The 18,127-nt window shown below is 36.3% G+C and overlaps 1 protein-coding gene across 4 annotated transcripts in view; it reads left to right on the forward strand.

The window, feature by feature from the left end:
- CCPG1 (cell cycle progression 1) overlaps positions 1-18,127 on the forward strand; it is an 80,398-nt gene that overhangs the window by 18,522 nt on the left and 43,749 nt on the right. For 2 of the 4 annotated variants that reach the window (XM_053669995.1, XM_053669993.1), the window contains exons 2-8: positions 2,324-2,392; positions 5,010-5,130; positions 10,623-10,702; positions 11,419-11,623; positions 14,288-14,383; positions 16,143-16,391; positions 17,776-17,802. In XM_053669995.1, coding sequence (XP_053525970.1) covers positions 2,333-2,392; positions 5,010-5,130; positions 10,623-10,702; positions 11,419-11,623; positions 14,288-14,383; positions 16,143-16,391; positions 17,776-17,802 — 838 coding nt within the window. In that variant the 5' untranslated portion in view covers positions 2,324-2,332. The remainder of the gene's footprint in view (positions 1-2,323; positions 2,393-5,009; positions 5,131-10,622; positions 10,703-11,418; positions 11,624-14,287; positions 14,384-16,142; positions 16,392-17,775; positions 17,803-18,127) is intronic. The other 2 variants (XM_037151087.2, XM_053669994.1) reach the window with 2 other exon arrangements.

The raw sequence follows: 18,127 nt of genomic DNA on the forward strand, positions 1-18,127 counted from the left end.
AAGAAGGTAGAGAAAGCAGTAATATGACTCATGTTGGTTTGTTTCCTTCAAGTTCTTCATGCTAGTCTCATGGCTGCCTCTAGTATATGATTTGGTTGTTAGAATAAGCATTGTTTAGGCAGGATCTGTAATTCCCTGGAGCTATTGTGGAAGAGCTTATGTAATATATAATTATGAACTTGTTCAAAAGATACATAATTAACTTAATTGTTTAGCATGACTCCTTTTCAGTCTGCCTCATAAGTAAATCAGTATTTTGCAACCTGAGTGCAGTTTAATGCTCCTATAGAAATGAATTACACCACTGAAAAATAACTAAAAAATTTACATGTTTATCAAACCTAAAAATTTTCTGTTAAGTGGTAATATTTTCAACTAATTTTTCTTATCTTAAAATAATATCTAACAAAAATTTAAAAATTATTTATTTATTTTTAGAGAGAGGGCAAGGGAGGGAGAGAGGGAGAGAAACATTACTATGTGGTTGCCTCTCGTGCCCTGCTGGGAACTGGCCCACAACCCAGGCATGTGTGTGCCCTGACTGGGAATTGAACTGCGATTCTTTGGTTCACAGGCCCACACTCAATCCACTGAGCTACACCAGCCAGGGTGGAACTTTTTATATTAAATGTTCAACATGACAAATTCCTAACAAAAAATATGTAAATGTAGGATTCAACATGCAAATATTACATTAGGTGCTAAAATTCAGGTTACAAATGTAAATATCAAATAATAGCATACTTTTGGTTTAATAGAAAATAAAGCAGTTGTGTAGTCATGCTCAACACATTGGTTAAGTAAAGAGAGAAATGGGCAAGGGTGTCAAAGGTATGCAGAGATTTAACAGGTCACGTCATCTGTAGCCCTTCTGACAGACTGTGTAGGGAGGTATGTGATAAATGCCCTGTAATATGGTGGCTTCAGTTCATCAGTGATCACTGTTCATGCGTTTTAAACACTGAAAACTAGATTCAAAGTCTGCTCAACAAGCTAATAATACTGTCAGTCCCTTCTATTAAAAAACATAGTTTAAATTTAGTTCAAGGTATAGCCCACTCGTTTTCGCAATTATATTTAGATACAATGGAGATTATACTACTGTACGTAATCAGATATACTGCTGTGCAAAGTTAATTCTGGTTAACATATTTTATATTTGTTAGTCATCAACAGCACACATTTTATATCCAAAAAGAAATATTATCAATCCAGCAAAATTTGTTACATTTAATTTCTTTTAAAGAGGAAGAAACTAACCTTAAGAATAGGTTTTTTTAGAGGGGAATGAAGGGGGGAAATAGAACAACTGTCATGGCATAATCAATAAAATATATTTAAAAAATAAATAAAATAAAAAGTTACTGTCACCCTAAAAAAAAATAGGCTTTTTTAAAGCTCATTTTCAAATTATTGATAAAAACTTACTAAAAGAGGTACTGGCTGGTGTAGCTCAGTGGATTGAGCACAGGCCTGTGAACCAAAGGGTTGTTGGTTCAATTCCCAGTCAGGGCACGTGTCTGGGTTGTGGGCTAGGTCCTCTCTGTAGGGGGTGTGCTAGAGGCAATGTTGATGTTTCTCTATCCCTGTCTTTTTCCCTCCTTTCCCCTCTCTCTAAAAATAAATCTTTTTAAAAAAAATTTAAAAGAACTTAACAATGTAAATATCATAACCTCATTTATAAAGCCTTATTTGACCATTCTCCTTTCTTCTGGCAAAATAATAATTACTTTTTAAAGATTTTATTTATTTATTTTTAGAGAGAGAGGGGATGGAATGGAGAAAGAGAAGGGAGAGAAACATAGATTGGTTGTTTCTTGCACATCCCTAGTCGGCGACCTGGACTGCAACACAGGCATGTGCCCTAGCTGGGAATCAAACTGGTGACCCTTTGATCTTCAGGCTGGCGCTCAGTCCACTGAGCCACAGCAGCCAGGGCTAGGCTTTTACTCTTTGCTGTCAGTTTCCTGTTCACTGTTTTCTCAACTTCCTCTCTCAGTTAATTAAATTGGGTTCTCCTTTCCCTTCAATTCTGCCTGGCCAAATCCTCCATTTTCTTTCAGACCCAGCTTTCTTCTACATTTCAACAATATGACTGTCTAGAGTATTCTAGCTCAGGAGAATCTCCTTGTTTTAAAGTGTTTACTTAAGTGTTTTACTTATGTGGGTATACAATCATATCCTGTATGGTAATCCATGGGTGGGTTGTCTCAGTTTCAACTGAGAGGTAGTAAGTCATTTTTCATATTTGGATCACTTACAGTACTTCCTATAGGATTTTAAATAGTATGTCTGAGATGTTAATATGTTTTTGTGTTTGTAGGCCTCAAAAATGTCTGAAAATTCCAGTGACAGTGATTCATCTTGTGGTTGGACTGTCATCAATCATGAGGTATGCTACCTAATAGTTTTTATAAGGCAGTTTGTAATATTACAGTGTTAGCAGTGATTTAAATGAGGTTCTTTGAAAGCCAATGATTTTCTACATTTAAGCATATGGTTTCATTGTCTATAGCTTAGACATTTTTCCACCTACATTAACCTTTGTTACTAAAAACTCTTCATGAGCCAGAGTCATCTACATTATTGTACATTATTTTTCTCACCTTTGAGACAGTAGGAAAATATTTATTGAAGGTTTATAATTGGTCAGGTCCTGTGCTTTATCTACATTCTCATAACTTTAAACCTCTGGTATAAATTGTTTTCATTCTCATTTCATAGTTGAGAAAAGTAAAGCTTAGAGAATTTGAGTAATTTGGCCAAGAGTAGGTAACTGTAAAATATCAGAGCCTGCATTTAAACAACAAAGAAAGGAGCGTGGAGAACATGTGTTCCATTTATAATATGTATTAGCAGAAAATATGTATTGACAGAAAAAGGACTATGGCTAGAACTTTATTACAAAATGAATTTTATATAGAAGTACGGTGTTACATAATTAGTATATAATAAACATTCTCACAGTGGCGATATATGTTCATTTTTGGAAAATCATAATACATTGGTGAATAGAAGCAGTAATAAAAGTCATCTATAGCTATTCAGAGTTTTAATGGATTTATCTGTTTTCCTGTTTGTTTTTATGATCTCTTAATCCTCACTTGTTTTCCTTCATTAAGATTTAAAATGGGGTGTGTGTATATATATATATATATATATATATTTTTACCCTCACCTAAGGATATGTGTATTGATTTTAGAGAAGGAGGGGGAGGGAGAGAGAGAAGAGAAACATCGGTGTGAGATTCCCTGTGCACCCTGACTAGGGATCCAACCCACAGCCTAGCCATGTGACCTGATTGGGAATCGAATCCGAGATCTTTTGGTGTATGGGATGATACTCCAACTGAGCCACTTAGTCAGGGCTAAAATGATATTTTTTACAATTTGATAACTTAAGATTTAGACAAATGGTTAGTCATATCTTCTAGAAAACAACATTAACAAAAAAATTGCTTTTTCCACAAGAAAGTTTCACAGTTTAATAGCAGCTGTACCAACTGGTTCCTTCCTTCCTTCCTTCCTTCCTTCCTTCCTTCCTTCCTTCCTTCCTTCCTTCCTTCCTTCCTCCCTCCCTCCCTCCCTCCCTCCCTCCCTCCCTTCCTTCCTTCCTTTTTTGTTTTTTTTTTTATGAGTAACTTTTCTGTTTTAACCTGTTTTTCTACAAAGCTTAGATGAACTCCTATAGCAACAACTTCTCCATCAAGCATAATTAACTAGGAGCAAAGCAGCTGTGGGGGTCCTACTTGCAGTTTGCAGTTTGAAGCAAGACGGCACCTGAACCACTCCAGCACTTAGACACGTGTGTCATCAGGGCATTCTGTATTAAGGGTGTCTTGTCACAGAGTAAATCAGATCTGTACTTTTATGTTTCTTCCCTCCATATCTAGTTATCAAGTTCTTCTCTTCTTTTGCTCTTGTGTCTTACATGTGTTCCCTTATCCTTTCCCATTGCCCCCGTTCTCATTTAGGCCAGAACTGATCTGAGACCCCCAGCCCATCCCTACCTAACCTTGCTTCTGTTTCTGTCATTCTCCTACCACTTTAGGCAACCCCAAGACTTACACTGAGGATTCTTTAGTCTCAACTCAGAACCTTCTCGTTTAATGAATTCTTTTAATTTTTGTTGTTCTGAGCGATATCTGTCAGGAGAACTCAGGCCTTTTGGTTTCATGGGTTAGTAAACTGTAGGAAAATTGAGGGAGGAGTATGGGGAGAGGCGGAATCAAATGAGTGGTTAACTTAATTTTGCTAATTAAGGCACAAGATCCACTATTTGATTAAAGAAAAGACAGCCTGATTGAAACTGAAAACAAATTGAGAACCCAAAAAATATTGTATGACAGTTTTTACTATTTATTGCTCATTTTTAACTTTACAAATGAATGATAACAAAACCTCAAAAAAAAAGAAAAATATATACTCTGATACCAAATTAAGGACAAACTTGAAATTAATAAGTAATCTAAAGTTATATAAGCTAAGTTTACTCCATCAATCTGATGGGTTCATGTTAAACCTTGCCCCTTAAACTTTTTTAGTTTTATATTGCTAAAACAAGTAGTTACTTATATGTGGCTGTTTATCTGAATGGGCTATAAATTTGAATTTTTGGATTCAAATATTTTATGTCTTACAATACCTGTAACAAACTGCCTTGCCTATAGTAGTTCTTTAATGTTGAGTACAAGCAAATTAGTAGAAATGGATAAGTTCAGAAACTTCTATCCTCTGGGATTCACATTTATTTCTTGGACTTACAAAACAGTCATCAGGTCATTTGACTTTTGGGCTGCCTTCTGTTTTAGAATCTAAACCTGTTCTCCATTATGCTGTTTCCCTGCCATAGACCTTTATGGACTAAATTGAACAAAAGGTAGTTGGATTAGATCTGTTTTCTTTGGAGTATGGCAGCATTGAGACTTGTGGTAATGGAAGCATCAACTTGTAGTCAACCTAGCTTTGAGGAGCTGATAGATAAATAACTGATTTTCACTTTTCCCTAGGGGTCTGATATAGAGATGGTGAATTCTGAACATGGAACAGCCAGTGACAGCTGTGAGCTCACCCCAGAGGATTCATCTTTAGAGCAAGAGGAGCTGCAAGTATTGCAATTAGAGCAGGGAGGTAAGAGGTTTAACAAGTCTGGTTTTTAATTTCTTTAAAGAGGATGTGTGAGGGACATTACAAATCTTACCCTCATCTGGCTAATCGAGGTCACTGCAGGACTAGAATTTGAGTACGTAGGTGGGCAGGCCTGCAGAGCCTGTGGTACCATCCTGCGCAGGGGTTAGTTTTTTTTTTTTTTTTTTTTTTAATAAATTTATTTATTTATTTTTTGAATTAATTATGCTGTTACAGTTGTTCTATTCCCCCCTTCATTCCCCTCCACCCTGCCCCCCAACCCCACCATTACCCCCCTTTAGTTTATGTCCATGTGTCTCAAGTCCTTTAGGTTCTATATTTCCCATACTATTCTTGCCCCCCCCCATCTATTTTCTATCTACTGTCTATGCTACTTGTTTTCTGTACCTTCTCCCCCCTGTCTCCTCCTCCCACTCCCCTGTTGCTAACCCTCCTTGAGATCTTCATTTCTATGTTTCCACTCCTGATCTAGCTGTCCTTTTAGTTTGCTTTCGTTTTAGGTGTGGTTGTTAATAACTGTGAATTTGTTGTCCTTTCACTGTTCATGTTTCTTTAACTTCTTTTTCTTAGATAAGTCCCTTTAACATTTCATATAATAAGGGCTTGGTGATGATGAACTCCTTGAATTTGGTCTTATCTGAGAAGCACCTTATCTGTCCTTCCGTTCTAAATGAAAGTTTTGCTGGGTAGAGCAATCTTGGTTGTAGGTCTTTAGATTTCATGACTTGGAATATTTCTTTCCAGCCCCTTCTTGCCTGTAAGGTCTCTTTTGAGAAATCTGCTGACAGCCTGATGGGGACTCCTTTGTAGGTGATTGTCCCCTTAGCTCTTGCTGCTTCCAGGATTCTTTCCTTCATTTTAATTTTGGCTAATGTAATTATGATATGCCTTGGTGTGTTTCTTCTTGAGTCCAACTTTTTTGGTACTCTCTGAGCTTCTTGGATTTCTTGGAAGTCTATTTCCTTTGCCAGATTGGGGAAATTTTCTTTTATTATTTGTTCAAATAGTTTTTCCACTGGTGGTTGTGTCTTTCCCCCTTCTGGTACCCCTATAATTCGGATATTGGAGCGTGTATAGATGTCCTGAAGGTTCCTAAGCTTCTCCTCATTTTTCTGAATTCTTATTTCTTCATTCCTTTCTGTCTGATGATTTTTTTCTTCTTCGTTCTGGTCCACTCCATTGATTTGAGTCCCAGTTTTTTTTTCATCTCTATGGTTTTCCTGTGGAATTCCATTCATTTCCCTTAATTTAGCCTTCATATGTTTCTCTAATTTGTGGCTATAGTCCACCAGATCTGTGAGGAAGCTGATGACCAGTGTTTTAAACTGTGCGTCTGAGAGATTTGCTATTTCTTCATCACTTAGATTTATCTCTGGGGCTTTGAGGTCTTCCTGCGACATTTTTGGTCTGTTCTGGCCCTTTAAGTGGGAGGAGCGGCGCCTTGGATTCCCAGGTCGCTGGGTTGTGACGCTGTATGTGGGGGCGTGGTCAGAGCGGGGAAATGGCGGCGCCCGCTATCGCCGCCGCGGCCGCCGTGTATCGCCGCCGCCGGGGCCGGTCCAAGCGCTCACTCCCTCACCCGCGTGCAACCATGCAACCTCAGTCAACTCGCTGCCACCGCCTCCCCACTGACTCCTCCGTGGTCGCTCACCCGGTGGGCCGCTCAGTCGCTCACTAGGTCCAATCCTGGGTTTGGAACCCGTGCGACTGGATTCGCTTGTCTGGATTCCGCGCCCGGGTCGACTCCTTTGTAACTCCTCACCCGACGCCGGTTTCGCCCCTTACCGGTCGGGCCGAAGAATTTGTTGTTAGCGGACTTCCGAAAAGTTCAGTTTTCCGTGTTCTGGTTGTGTTTTCTGATGCTAATATTTAGTTGTCCCTAAACTTGGTTGTGTGAGGAGGCAGGCACATCCACCTTAAACCTCCATCTTGGCGGAAGTCCAGGGGTTAGTTTTTTGCAGCTATAGTATGTTTGTGCCTCCGGATGACTCTTTGATATTACGTGTGTTAGTCACTCAGTATTAATCTTGATTAGGACCAGTGATGTACAAAATTATTGAATCATCACAAGTGACTTACTAAACTCATTTCCAGTTATTGTCACACTTAAGAGTACTTTGGTTAGAGGTAGTAAATGATATTTTACTACTGTATTACATTAATGTTATATATAATCATACTTCTTATGAGATTTGATGTTCACGTTAATTGGAAATATGATGCCCAGATAATTAATGCATACTCTTATCTTCATATTTAAATTACCATTATTTCTTTGTTTAATATATTTGATTATACTATTACAGTTCTCCCCCCCTTTTTTTGGCCCCTTTATTCCTCTCCACGCAGTAGCCCACTTCCACCAGCATTCCCCCACCTTAGTTAATATCCATGGGTTGTACATATAAGTTTTTTGCCTTCTCCATTTCCCATACTATTCTTAACGTTCCCCTATTTTGTACCTACCATTTATTGCCTGTACCTCCCATGCTTTTTCTTCCTTATACCTTTTCCCCCATTCTCTCCTGCCCCATCCCCGCTGATAACCCTCTCTGTGATTCTGTTCCTGTTCTAGTTGTTTGCTTAGTTATTTTTTTTTAGGTTCAGTTGTTGTGAGTTGTCATTTTACTGTTAATATTTTTCATCGTTTTCTTTTTCTTAGACAATTCCCTTTAATATTTTGTGTAATAAGGGCTTAGTGATGATGAACCCTAGTCAGGGTACACAGGGTACTGGGAGGTACTTTATCTGCCTTCCCATTCTGAATGATAGCTTTACTGGATAGAGTAATCTTGGATGCAGGTCCTTGCCTTTCATGACTTGGAATACTACTTTCTAGCTCGTTCTTGCCTGTAAAGTCTCTTTTGAGAAATCAGCTGATAATCTTTTGGAAACTCCTTTGTAGCTGTCTCCTTTCCTGTTGCTGCTTTTAAGATTCTCTCCTTACCTTTAATCTTGGCTAATGTAATTATGATGTGCCTTGGTGTGTGCTTCCTTGGGTCCACCTTCTTTGGGACTCTTGGAGCTTCCTGGGCTTCCTGGAAGTCTATTTCCTTTGCCAGATTGAGGAAGCTCTCCTTCATTATGTTTTCAAATAAATTTTCAATTTCTTGCTCTTTCTCTTCTCCTTCTGGCACTCCTGTGATTTGGATGTTTTAAAAATTGTTCTGGAGGTTCCTAATCCTCTCCTCATTTTTTTGAATTTTTGTTTCTTCATTCTGTTCTGGTTGAATGTTTAATTCCTCCTTCTGGTTCAAATTGTTCATTTGAGTCCTGGTTTCCTTCCCGTTACTGTTGGTTTCCTGTATATTTTCCTTTGCATAGCTTTTACTTCTTCCTCTATTTTGTGACCATACTCCACCATTTCTGTGAGCATCCTGATTACCAGTGTTTTGAATTCTGTATCTGAAAGGTTGGCTGTTTCTTCATCACTTAGTTCTATTTTTGGAGCTTTGATCTGTTCTGTCCTTAGGGCCATATATTTATTGGGGGGTCTCAGTACTCCTGTTACATTGTAAGGGGCAGAGCCTTAGGTATTTGCCAAGGTGCGGCCACCCACTTCACTGTATTTTGGTGCTATATGTGGAGGAGGTGTCCAAAAGGGAACAGTGCTGCTTGCTCAGCTCTTGGCTGGCTGTTATTGCTTGTCCTGCTGCCCATAAGCAAATTGGGCACTTCTGGTGCTGATTCCTGGTTGGATGGTTTTGTGTACATTGTAGGACCATGTGGGTCCTATGAACTCTTTCCAGTGAACTCTCCTATGAGGCTGAGAGTTTCTGCTGGTGCCACAACTCCCACAGGTTTTTACAGCCAGAGGCTTTGAGGCTTTATTTCCCTGTGCTGGGACCCTGGGTTGCATGGTCTGTGTTGCTCCTCCGCAGTTGTTTCTCCTGGTTTATCCACATGCAAATGTGGGACTACCTGGTCCTCCAGCCACCACCTTGCCTTGAGTCCTCTCCTCGATACCCGTCGCTGCCCCTCCTACTGGTCTAGGTGAATGTTTCTTCTTTAACTTCTTGGTTGTCAGACTTCCATACAGTTTGATTTATGACAGTGCTAGTTGTTTTTTGTTGTTGTTTTTAAATTTGTTGTGCTTCTTTTGGTTGTTTGAGGAGGCAAAGTGTATCTACCTATGTCTCCATCTTGGCCGGAAGTCAAATTACTCTTATTTCTAAACTTAAAAAAAATTACTAAGCTTGTAAAAAGAATATCCCTCCCCTACTGCCACCCCAGAGAATCCATGTGGAGGTGCACATGCTAGAAATATAATAGATTATGTCTGTTAATCTTATTTTTAACTTACTTGTTAATTACTATTCTTATTTGAATTGTGATTGTCCTCTTTCATGGGTCAGAGATTTCTTTGAGAATCTGAAAGCTAGGAATTCCTCCCAGAATACATGTATATTAAAAAAATCTCCATACTCTTTAGGAGTCCCTGGACTGAAGTATACCTCTGTTGAGGAGTCTTACCTCCAAAATAATATTCTGTTAGGGACTGTGTAACAGAAAGGCACTGGGTGGTTTTTTTCTTTCTTTCTTTTTTGGCAGGGGTTAAATTATATGAGAAATATAAGTTGATGATAAGAAAAAGAGAATGAAGAAAAATTTTAAATCACATATATATACACATACACACACATTTTTTTGGGTCTGTAGATAATTGCTGTAACCATTTAGTGCACAGGGTGGGGTAAAAGTAGATTTACAGTTTTGAGTATGCCAAAGTATATTCTTGTATTATTATTTATTGTATCACTTTCCATTTAAACAGCTATAAACCTACATTTACCCCACCCTATATATTCTTCGCTATGCATAAATTTATGTTTATTATATAGTTTTAATTTTCTTTTGTTAATATCGCATAGCCTTCTTCATTAAATATCTAATATTATGAACTCCTGTTTCCATATTTTTTCCTTTGATGAGTTTTAAATAAAATATGTTTGCTGCCGGACATCTTTTTTCTGTGTTCAAGTTCTTGTTTTTTTTTTTACTGTCTATTTTTTATTGTAGAGCATTTGTAACTTGAAGCCACAGTTTTGATTCTTGTGTTACCAGACATTAACAGTCATTAGAAGAGTGGTACCTTTAGTTTGAATAAACTTCAAGAATGCAGGATATATCTGCCATCAAATGTCTAAGAATTGATTTTCTTAACAGATTTTTATAAAAACCTTGGATTAAGTACTTTGTGAGGTAGAGACAATATTTATTTATAGATTGTATTGTTTTAATTGCTTTTAAATGAGCTCCAGTTCCTTATCTAAAATTATCACCTGACAATTTGAAATATTGAAACAACTATATTTGAAATACAGAGATCTTTTTAGCAACAGAAGAATGACTTTGTGTGTCATTTGATTGAATCCATTAAAAAATTAGGAATACATTTTATGTACTCAGATTATTATATTTGTAGACTGCTAAAGTGATAAAGTATAACTGAGATGATTTTTGCTTTTTATCAGAGAACAGCCAAAATGTCACAATGTTAGTGGGAGAAGAAACTGCTTATCCAGCTTTGGAGGAAACGAAGTCAGCATGTGAGGTAAGCTGTGTTACTCTGGAAATACGGTAAACATAGAGAATACTATTTAAAGCTTCCATTTCTAGTTGTGCATTCTGTTCCTGTTTGAATTATAAACAAATTTCATTGAAAATTTTGAGATTCCCCAGATTGATTGCTTTTAAGTTCAAAATTATTAGCTTTTATTTAAATTTCTGATTGAGATATCTTTTAATTTAGAGAAGTGATTTCTTGGTCATTTATGATCAGATCACCCTGAGAGGTTACTTTCCATAGAACCCTACTTTTCATCTAAAGTACTTGACTATAGTTGACTTCTAGATAAAACTAGATAGCTAGATGATCTTTACATGGCATAGTTATTAAAGTTTATTACATATATAATCAGGACAATTTAATCAGTCTTTTGAAGGGCAGGCTCTCTGAGTTATGCTAAAATAAATCCACAGAACTGGTGAGAAATCTCTCTGTGGTCATTGGGTGGTAAAGGTGGGCTTCTTAGCATCTTCAATCTACCAGGAGTAGGTAGCAGTTAGAGTCCCCAAGGGATTTGAAGGTGTTTTCATACTAAAAGATGAAGCTACTATTGAGTAATCCTTTCCTATTGGATGGAAATCATATCTTCTATTTTTAAGCCTTACTGCTTACATACCATTATTTACTTTGAACTGTGTAGAAAACGTAAGGCCCTTAAATAATTGTTGAGTGTAACTGTCTCTAAAATTATGATTCTTTAGGGAGAGGAAGAAAGGTCACCTGAAGACAATGTCTACTTTGGAACTGTCAGTGACGATTCTGATATTGTTACCCTTGAGCCACCTAAGTTAGAAGAAATTGGAAATCAAGAAGAAGCTGTAATTGTTACAGATGTACAGAGTCCAGAAGACTTCAATATGGGCTCTTCTTCTAGCAGCCAGTATACATTCTGTCAGCCAGAAACTGGTAAGTACTATATAAAGAATATACTGATAGTAGACTTCAGGAGTCCTGTGACTGCATTTTATATAATTGTTTGTTTTATAATCCTGAATCTCGAGTTTTTAATGTATTTGAATCAAACTTAAACACATTTATAAAATTTACTGTCATATTTAATATTTTCTTAGACTCTAGGACCTACAGCATGCCACAGTCTTCTTTTACAGTAAATACCATCTCTTAACCATTAAGTGAAAGACAAATATAGCCTCAAAGAGGTTTGTTAATGTCGCAAACACCCCAACTAAAATGCATTTGACATTTTTTTAAAGATCTTTTTCTTTTTTAAGATTTTATTTATTTATTTTTAGAGAGGGGAAGAGAGGGAGAAAGAAAGGAAACGGCAGTGTTCGAGAGATACATTGATTGGTTGCCTCTCTCCTGCCCCCAACTGGGGACCTGTCCTCACACCTCTGGCATGTGCCCTGACTGGGAATGGAACTGGTAGCCTTTTGGTTTGCAGGCCGGCACTCAATCCACTGAGCCACACCAGTCAGAGCACACATTCTTTAGATCTCTAAGAATGGGAGATTGAACCATTTTACCTAAAAGTAGGAAAATGTTAAGATTTTTACCTACATTGGTAAAAATTTTATATCGTAGAATAAGTGAAAGAAACTTCTTATTAAAACCTTTCAGATCTATTATTCAATGATTAGTCATTTAATAAACATTTACTGAATTGTACCATGTGCCAAACAGGGCTCAAGTAGATGTCAGTCCCTGACTTTTAGATTTTAGATTGATTTATGAAAATGTGTCTATTGTAAGTCTTATCTTTTTTTTAAAAGATTTTATTTATTTATCTTTAGAGGGGACGAGGAGGAGAAAAGAAGAGAGAAACATCAATGTGTGGTTGCCTCTTGTGTGTCCCCTGCTGGGAACTGGCCGGCATCCCAGGCATGTGCCCTGACTGGGAATTGAACTGCGATCCTTTGGTTCACAGGCCCAAGCTCAATCCACTGAGCTATACCAGCCAGGGCCTGTAAATCACATCTTAATGCAGTTTAATGCCTGTTGTTCAGACAGAATCATTTGGAGGTTAAAATGATAGTTACTGAACTAATTCCCTTCTAGAAGTTTTTGGCTCAATTTTAAGGGCATAAATAACAATTTTCAATGTGATACAATATTTAGATATAACTTATTGGAAAGAAATAAGAAACAAATCTATAATTAACCCACAGTTGCCACTTAAGGGTGAATTACAGGAAAGAAACCTTGGAACACTGCTAGTAATTCCAAGAATTTCCTAAGTTGATACAGAAACAGGAACATGAAGTATCTATTTCAGATCATTTCCTCAGATTTTACCATTCTTTAATATTTACATTTACCAGAATCAGATAATGAAATTTCTATAATTGCACTTAAAGTTAATAAAATGTCAATTAGAGGTTTTTTAATTATTTCACTTAATAATGAGTTATTTTCAATTAGTATATCAGTAATGTGCCTGTAAATGAGCTTGAAAACACTTGATTCAGATGTGTAAATACTCATCTGGCATTCTTAGTGGTCATAGAGAAACTTCAGCCTTGGCCAGAATAGGGCTAATATAATTGATTTTAGAATCCATTTTAGTCATTAAATTTTATTTTATTTACTTAAATATAGGAATCATGTTATATTCAAGTATTTTTTCCCCTTTTTCTTCTTCCTTAAAAGACCATGCTGGTGTTGGCTGGTGTGGCAGTGGATTTAGTGCCGGCCTGTGAACCAAAGGGTTGCAGGTTTGATTCCCAGCCAGGGTACATGCCTGGGTTGCAGGCCAGGTCCCCAGTAGGGGGTGTGTGTGAGAGGCAACCACACACTGATGTTTCCTTCTTTTTCCCTCCCTGCCTCCTGTCTAAAAATAAATAAATAAAACCTTTAAAAAAAAAAGAAAGAAAACTTAAAATTAAAAAAAAATTTTTTAAATAGAAGACAATGTTAATTTAATTTGAGAGTATTAATAGGCAAAAAAAGGTAGTTGAAGCAGGAATTTTGCAGATGAATCCAAGCAGACATTTAAGAAATTTACATGTACTGTTAATTGTTTTTCAGATAATTGGACACCCAGAACACATCATTCTAGTTTTTATCTAACTTTATAAATTTGGACTTTGGAATTTTATAGATTCAGTTAAGAGGTATAGTTTATTAGGTATATTTTTATCCATTGCTGTTCCTCCCAAAGGACAGTGTTAAATAATAAAAAAAGACATTGGGCTATGTTGAAAAGACTGCATATAAATCAGTTGCACGGTTTTTGTTCTCTATCCCCTTCCCCCCCCCCCCTTTTTTTCTTTTGGTTCAAGTTCCTGCTACCCATTGCTTACTTATTTTGTTTTTTCCTTTAGGATTTCAACTTCAAGTTTTCTCTTCTAAATTAGATTCTTGTGATAGTAATCTTTTATTGATGTAAGAATACTCCCCACCCTCTTCATGTGGCCCTCTTCTCCCCTAAAAGAGAGCAAAGTATGCAGTTGTAGAGAAGTTTGTATTGTATATGTTTTTTTAAAAAGGCATGATTATAAGATTTTGATGGAGCACAAATAACAATGTTAAATGATAATTAAGTATTTTTGATTCTTTTTTATTTATAACAAAGCTTTATACATCTTTTTCCCTGTTTATTCACAAAAGAAAGGTGGTGGGAGAAGCTGTGGAAGATTCCTGAATGCATAAGGGGATGGGATGATCAGCTGAAACACCATGTTCCTAGCCAACTCGCTTTCCAAGGTGGTGTGACTAAATCTATCAGCTTTTCTAGAGCTGAGTATGCCTAGTCACATTAACTGTTTACTTAGTGCTTTAAAGATATCTGTTGTCAGCTGTGGTACTCTAAACAGGTGTTCAAGTTGATTTTGTAATAAAGCTGGCTAAGCTTATTGCATGCCTTTGCATTGTTTGCATCTTGGACTAAGCTTTAAAAGGTTTTTTTAAAACTTAGTCCAAAATATTTCAGCTTTCATATGTATGGGTTAAAAAAGATGGAAGCATTAGATAATGATGTGAATTTATTAATATGGGCTAAGCTGGTTTTTGACTTGGAATATATAACGAAGGCAGTATGTTAAAATAGAATGAAAAGTTTGTAAGTTTATTTAAGGACTTTTGGCAAAAGAGTTTTTTGGTTTTTTTTTTTACATTTACCCATCTTAATACTATCAGAGTGTTTGACTTGAATACTCCATCCATGGTCATGCCTTTGTATTATGTAATGCTTTGTTTAAACCTTCCTTTCTTTCTCTCTGTCCAAGATATGTAACCTGACAGCTGAGGTGAAGGTATCTTGGAAAAACTAGTGATCTAGAATAACCAGATAAACATGATGGGGGTGAGGGTCATGAACAAAAGCTCTCTCGCAGGCATTTGTGTCACTAAATGTTAGGAATATTCATTCACTCAACACAGTGCCTTCTGCCTTTGTGTTTGTTGTTGTAAATGTGAACGTTAACTGAATTCTCCATGATTCTCCTTTAAAAAGTATTGCCTAACCTAAGTCACCAGCTTTCATTCCTCTGGCATGGATAACCTGTCTTTCGAAGAATGGTTTTGCTTTTTTGAAGCATGAATGTTGGTTGTTCTGTAGCTCTGTGCATCAAGTTTAAGTTCACATTTTATCGTTACTTTTAGTGCTTTTTTTCTTTCTAACTGGCCTGGGGGAATTATTATTGAGTCTTATAATCTTCTGTGTCAGCATAGTTTATTGATAATGTGAAAACGTGTTAACAGATTACACATAGGGAAAAAACGAAGGTAATTTTTCTAGTGGATATGTTTCCAGGACTTGAGATATCTTGTGAATTAAAAAAATTTTTATTATTTTTTTCATAAAGGAGCAGCACCAAACTAGTCCTTAATATCGGAGATAGCTGTTGTGTCACTTCCTCATGCTGACATATTTACTAGAGGGTAAAATTAATAGCCTTCTAGTAAGAGTGGCAGTTGAAGGGAAGGGCTCATCTGACATCTGGAAACCTGTGTTAAACGATAGTGCTTTCAACTTTGATTGTAGACTCAGGATGGAAGTGAAACTAGAGGCCAAATACACCTAAGGAACTGCTTGTGTGTGTCCCTCTGTTCCTTAAACACTTGAGCTTAAATTAACCTCTGTTTGAAACTGAAGGAAGAGATACAGGGTTTTTTTGTTTTTGTTTTTCCTTTTAGAAATAGTATTTGTTTATAGCTGTAATATCAAAGAAATTTAACCGACTATGAGAATGTTTGTTCTAATGGTATAAACTACAGGAGAGGTTTAACAAAAAAAAAAAAGATAGACCTTCAAAGGCATATAATATGATTAACAGATTCATGTGCATCACAGTTGAAGTATTTCATGCTTTGGCATTGTGTTGATAAACCTGAAAATTTGAGGTTTTGTTTTTGGTTGTCTTATGTAAAAAAGGCATGAAGGGATGGCATTAATTATTGTATATTATATTTACTGGGAAATCTTTCCTGGAATTTTTAATATTCATCCTCATTTTTTTAATAGTATTTTCATCTCAGCCTAGCGACGACAAATCAAGTAGTGATGAAACCAGTCATCAGCCCAGTCCTGCCTTTAGACGACGCCGTGCTAGGAAGAAGACCATTTCTAGTTCAGAATCTGAAGAACGACTGCTTCCTGAACAAGAAACTGAACCCCCTAAGGAGTGTAAACCCCATTTCAGTAGTGGCCTCAATAAGTGTGTTATATTGGCTCTGGTGATTGCAATCAGCATGGGATTTGGACATTTCTATGGTAAGTAACTGATAAGCTGATGGCATAGGGTAGAAACACTAACAGTGAGGAATCTTGGGATCTGTTTTAGTGTCCTGTGAGCTTATATGATTTAAACACATAGGACACGTGTTTAGTGTTTGTATGATTAAAATATAACCTTGAAAAGCTTGCAACCTGTTTGATCCTCAGTTTTCTCAATTGGAGAGTGGGGATGGTGTTGCCTATTTCACAAAGTTGTTTTCACTTCAATTTAGCAGTATTTCTTATTTAAGAAATAGAAGGATTATTAGCATGTATGTTTTTATTAGAAGGAAAAGATTGGAAGATTAAAAATCTGAAGTGCTTACTGGAAGGCAAATCATTTATTTTAAAATCACAATTAAAGCAATTTGAACTAAGACTTTATTAGGAGGATTATTTAAACCCCATTTGAAATAGTTACAATAATGGCTGCTCATTATTTCTGCCTTCCAGTTTTATGTAAGCTTTATATTTTGTTGCATTTGTTTTATAGTTTAGCATTATATTTTGCTTACTATTAATCTTGTTAGTATTTTTTTTTTATGTACATTGATTATCTTAATGCAAAGCCTTTAAAAGGCTCTAGTGAAAAGGAAGGAATTCTGTGTGGTGTTATTCCATTTGAGTGCCCAGCAGTTGAATCTTCTTTAAGGCACATATTTGCACAAAGATGAAAGTGTAGCCCTGACTGGTGTGGCTCAGTTAGTTGAGTGTCATCCTGCATAAGTGAAAGGTCACCGGTTAAGTTCTGGTCAGAGCACATGCCTGGGTTGTGGGCCTGGTCACTAGTTGGTTCACATGCGAGAAGCAACTGATCGATGTTTCTCTCCCTTATTTTCTCCCTCCCTTCCCTTCTCTCTAAAAACAAATAAAATCTTTAAAAAAGATGAGTGTTTGAGAACTGAACATTCACACTCTGCTTTATTACAATCAAAACAAATGGCTTAGATCTTATCAACAAATTTCGGTTTGTCTTATATTAACTACATTTAGATTTTTTGACTATGTAATTCACAATTTAACTTTCTGAAGTATTTCTGTTTTGCTATTTCATTCTACCAGGGTGTTCATTATATAAAGATTGAAGACATACATATACTTGTATGTTGATTTGTGGAAAAGATATCATTCAGCATAGTATACTGTTAGGGTAATGAATGAAGACGGTCAGTATTCGATTGAAATTGGTAAAATATGTTTCTTATAGGTGTCTACTTGAATTTAATACTGAAATACTATCATTTATATCCTCCCTTGAAGTATGTTGTAATGAGATTTAACCTGAAATACTTGTATTTAACTTTTTTCATTATCTAGCTGGAGCAAATATGTAAATCTGTTTTTTTTTTTTTTTTTGAGCATGATTCTTTTTCCCCCACAGGTAAACATGGAAGTAACAAAGGAGAAGGTCTTATCTTAATCTTTTTTCCTACTAAAAATAAAACAGTGATTTAATGTTTATCTAAATCCATTAAAACCTCACCAATTGCATGAACTTCTAAGTATTTTGTAGAAAGATCAATTTAGAGAGGAGTGCTTTCAAAATTGAGAAACTACTGCCACTACTTAGGATCTTGGTTACTTATAAAATTCACTTTAATAATTATATTTAACAAAACATTGTTCTGTGCCTGAAATTAGCTTTTTAGGATATGAAAAAACTAAATAATACAGTGTGAAGAAGGTTGATATAGTAAGAAGACTGGCTCAGTGAACATACAAAAACTTACCTG

This window comes from Artibeus jamaicensis, unplaced genomic scaffold (genome assembly GCF_021234435.1).
Source record: "Artibeus jamaicensis isolate MK-2021 breed Jamaican fruit bat unplaced genomic scaffold, CSHL_Jam_final contig_548, whole genome shotgun sequence".
Classification (NCBI taxonomy): Eukaryota; Metazoa; Chordata; class Mammalia; order Chiroptera; family Phyllostomidae; genus Artibeus; species Artibeus jamaicensis.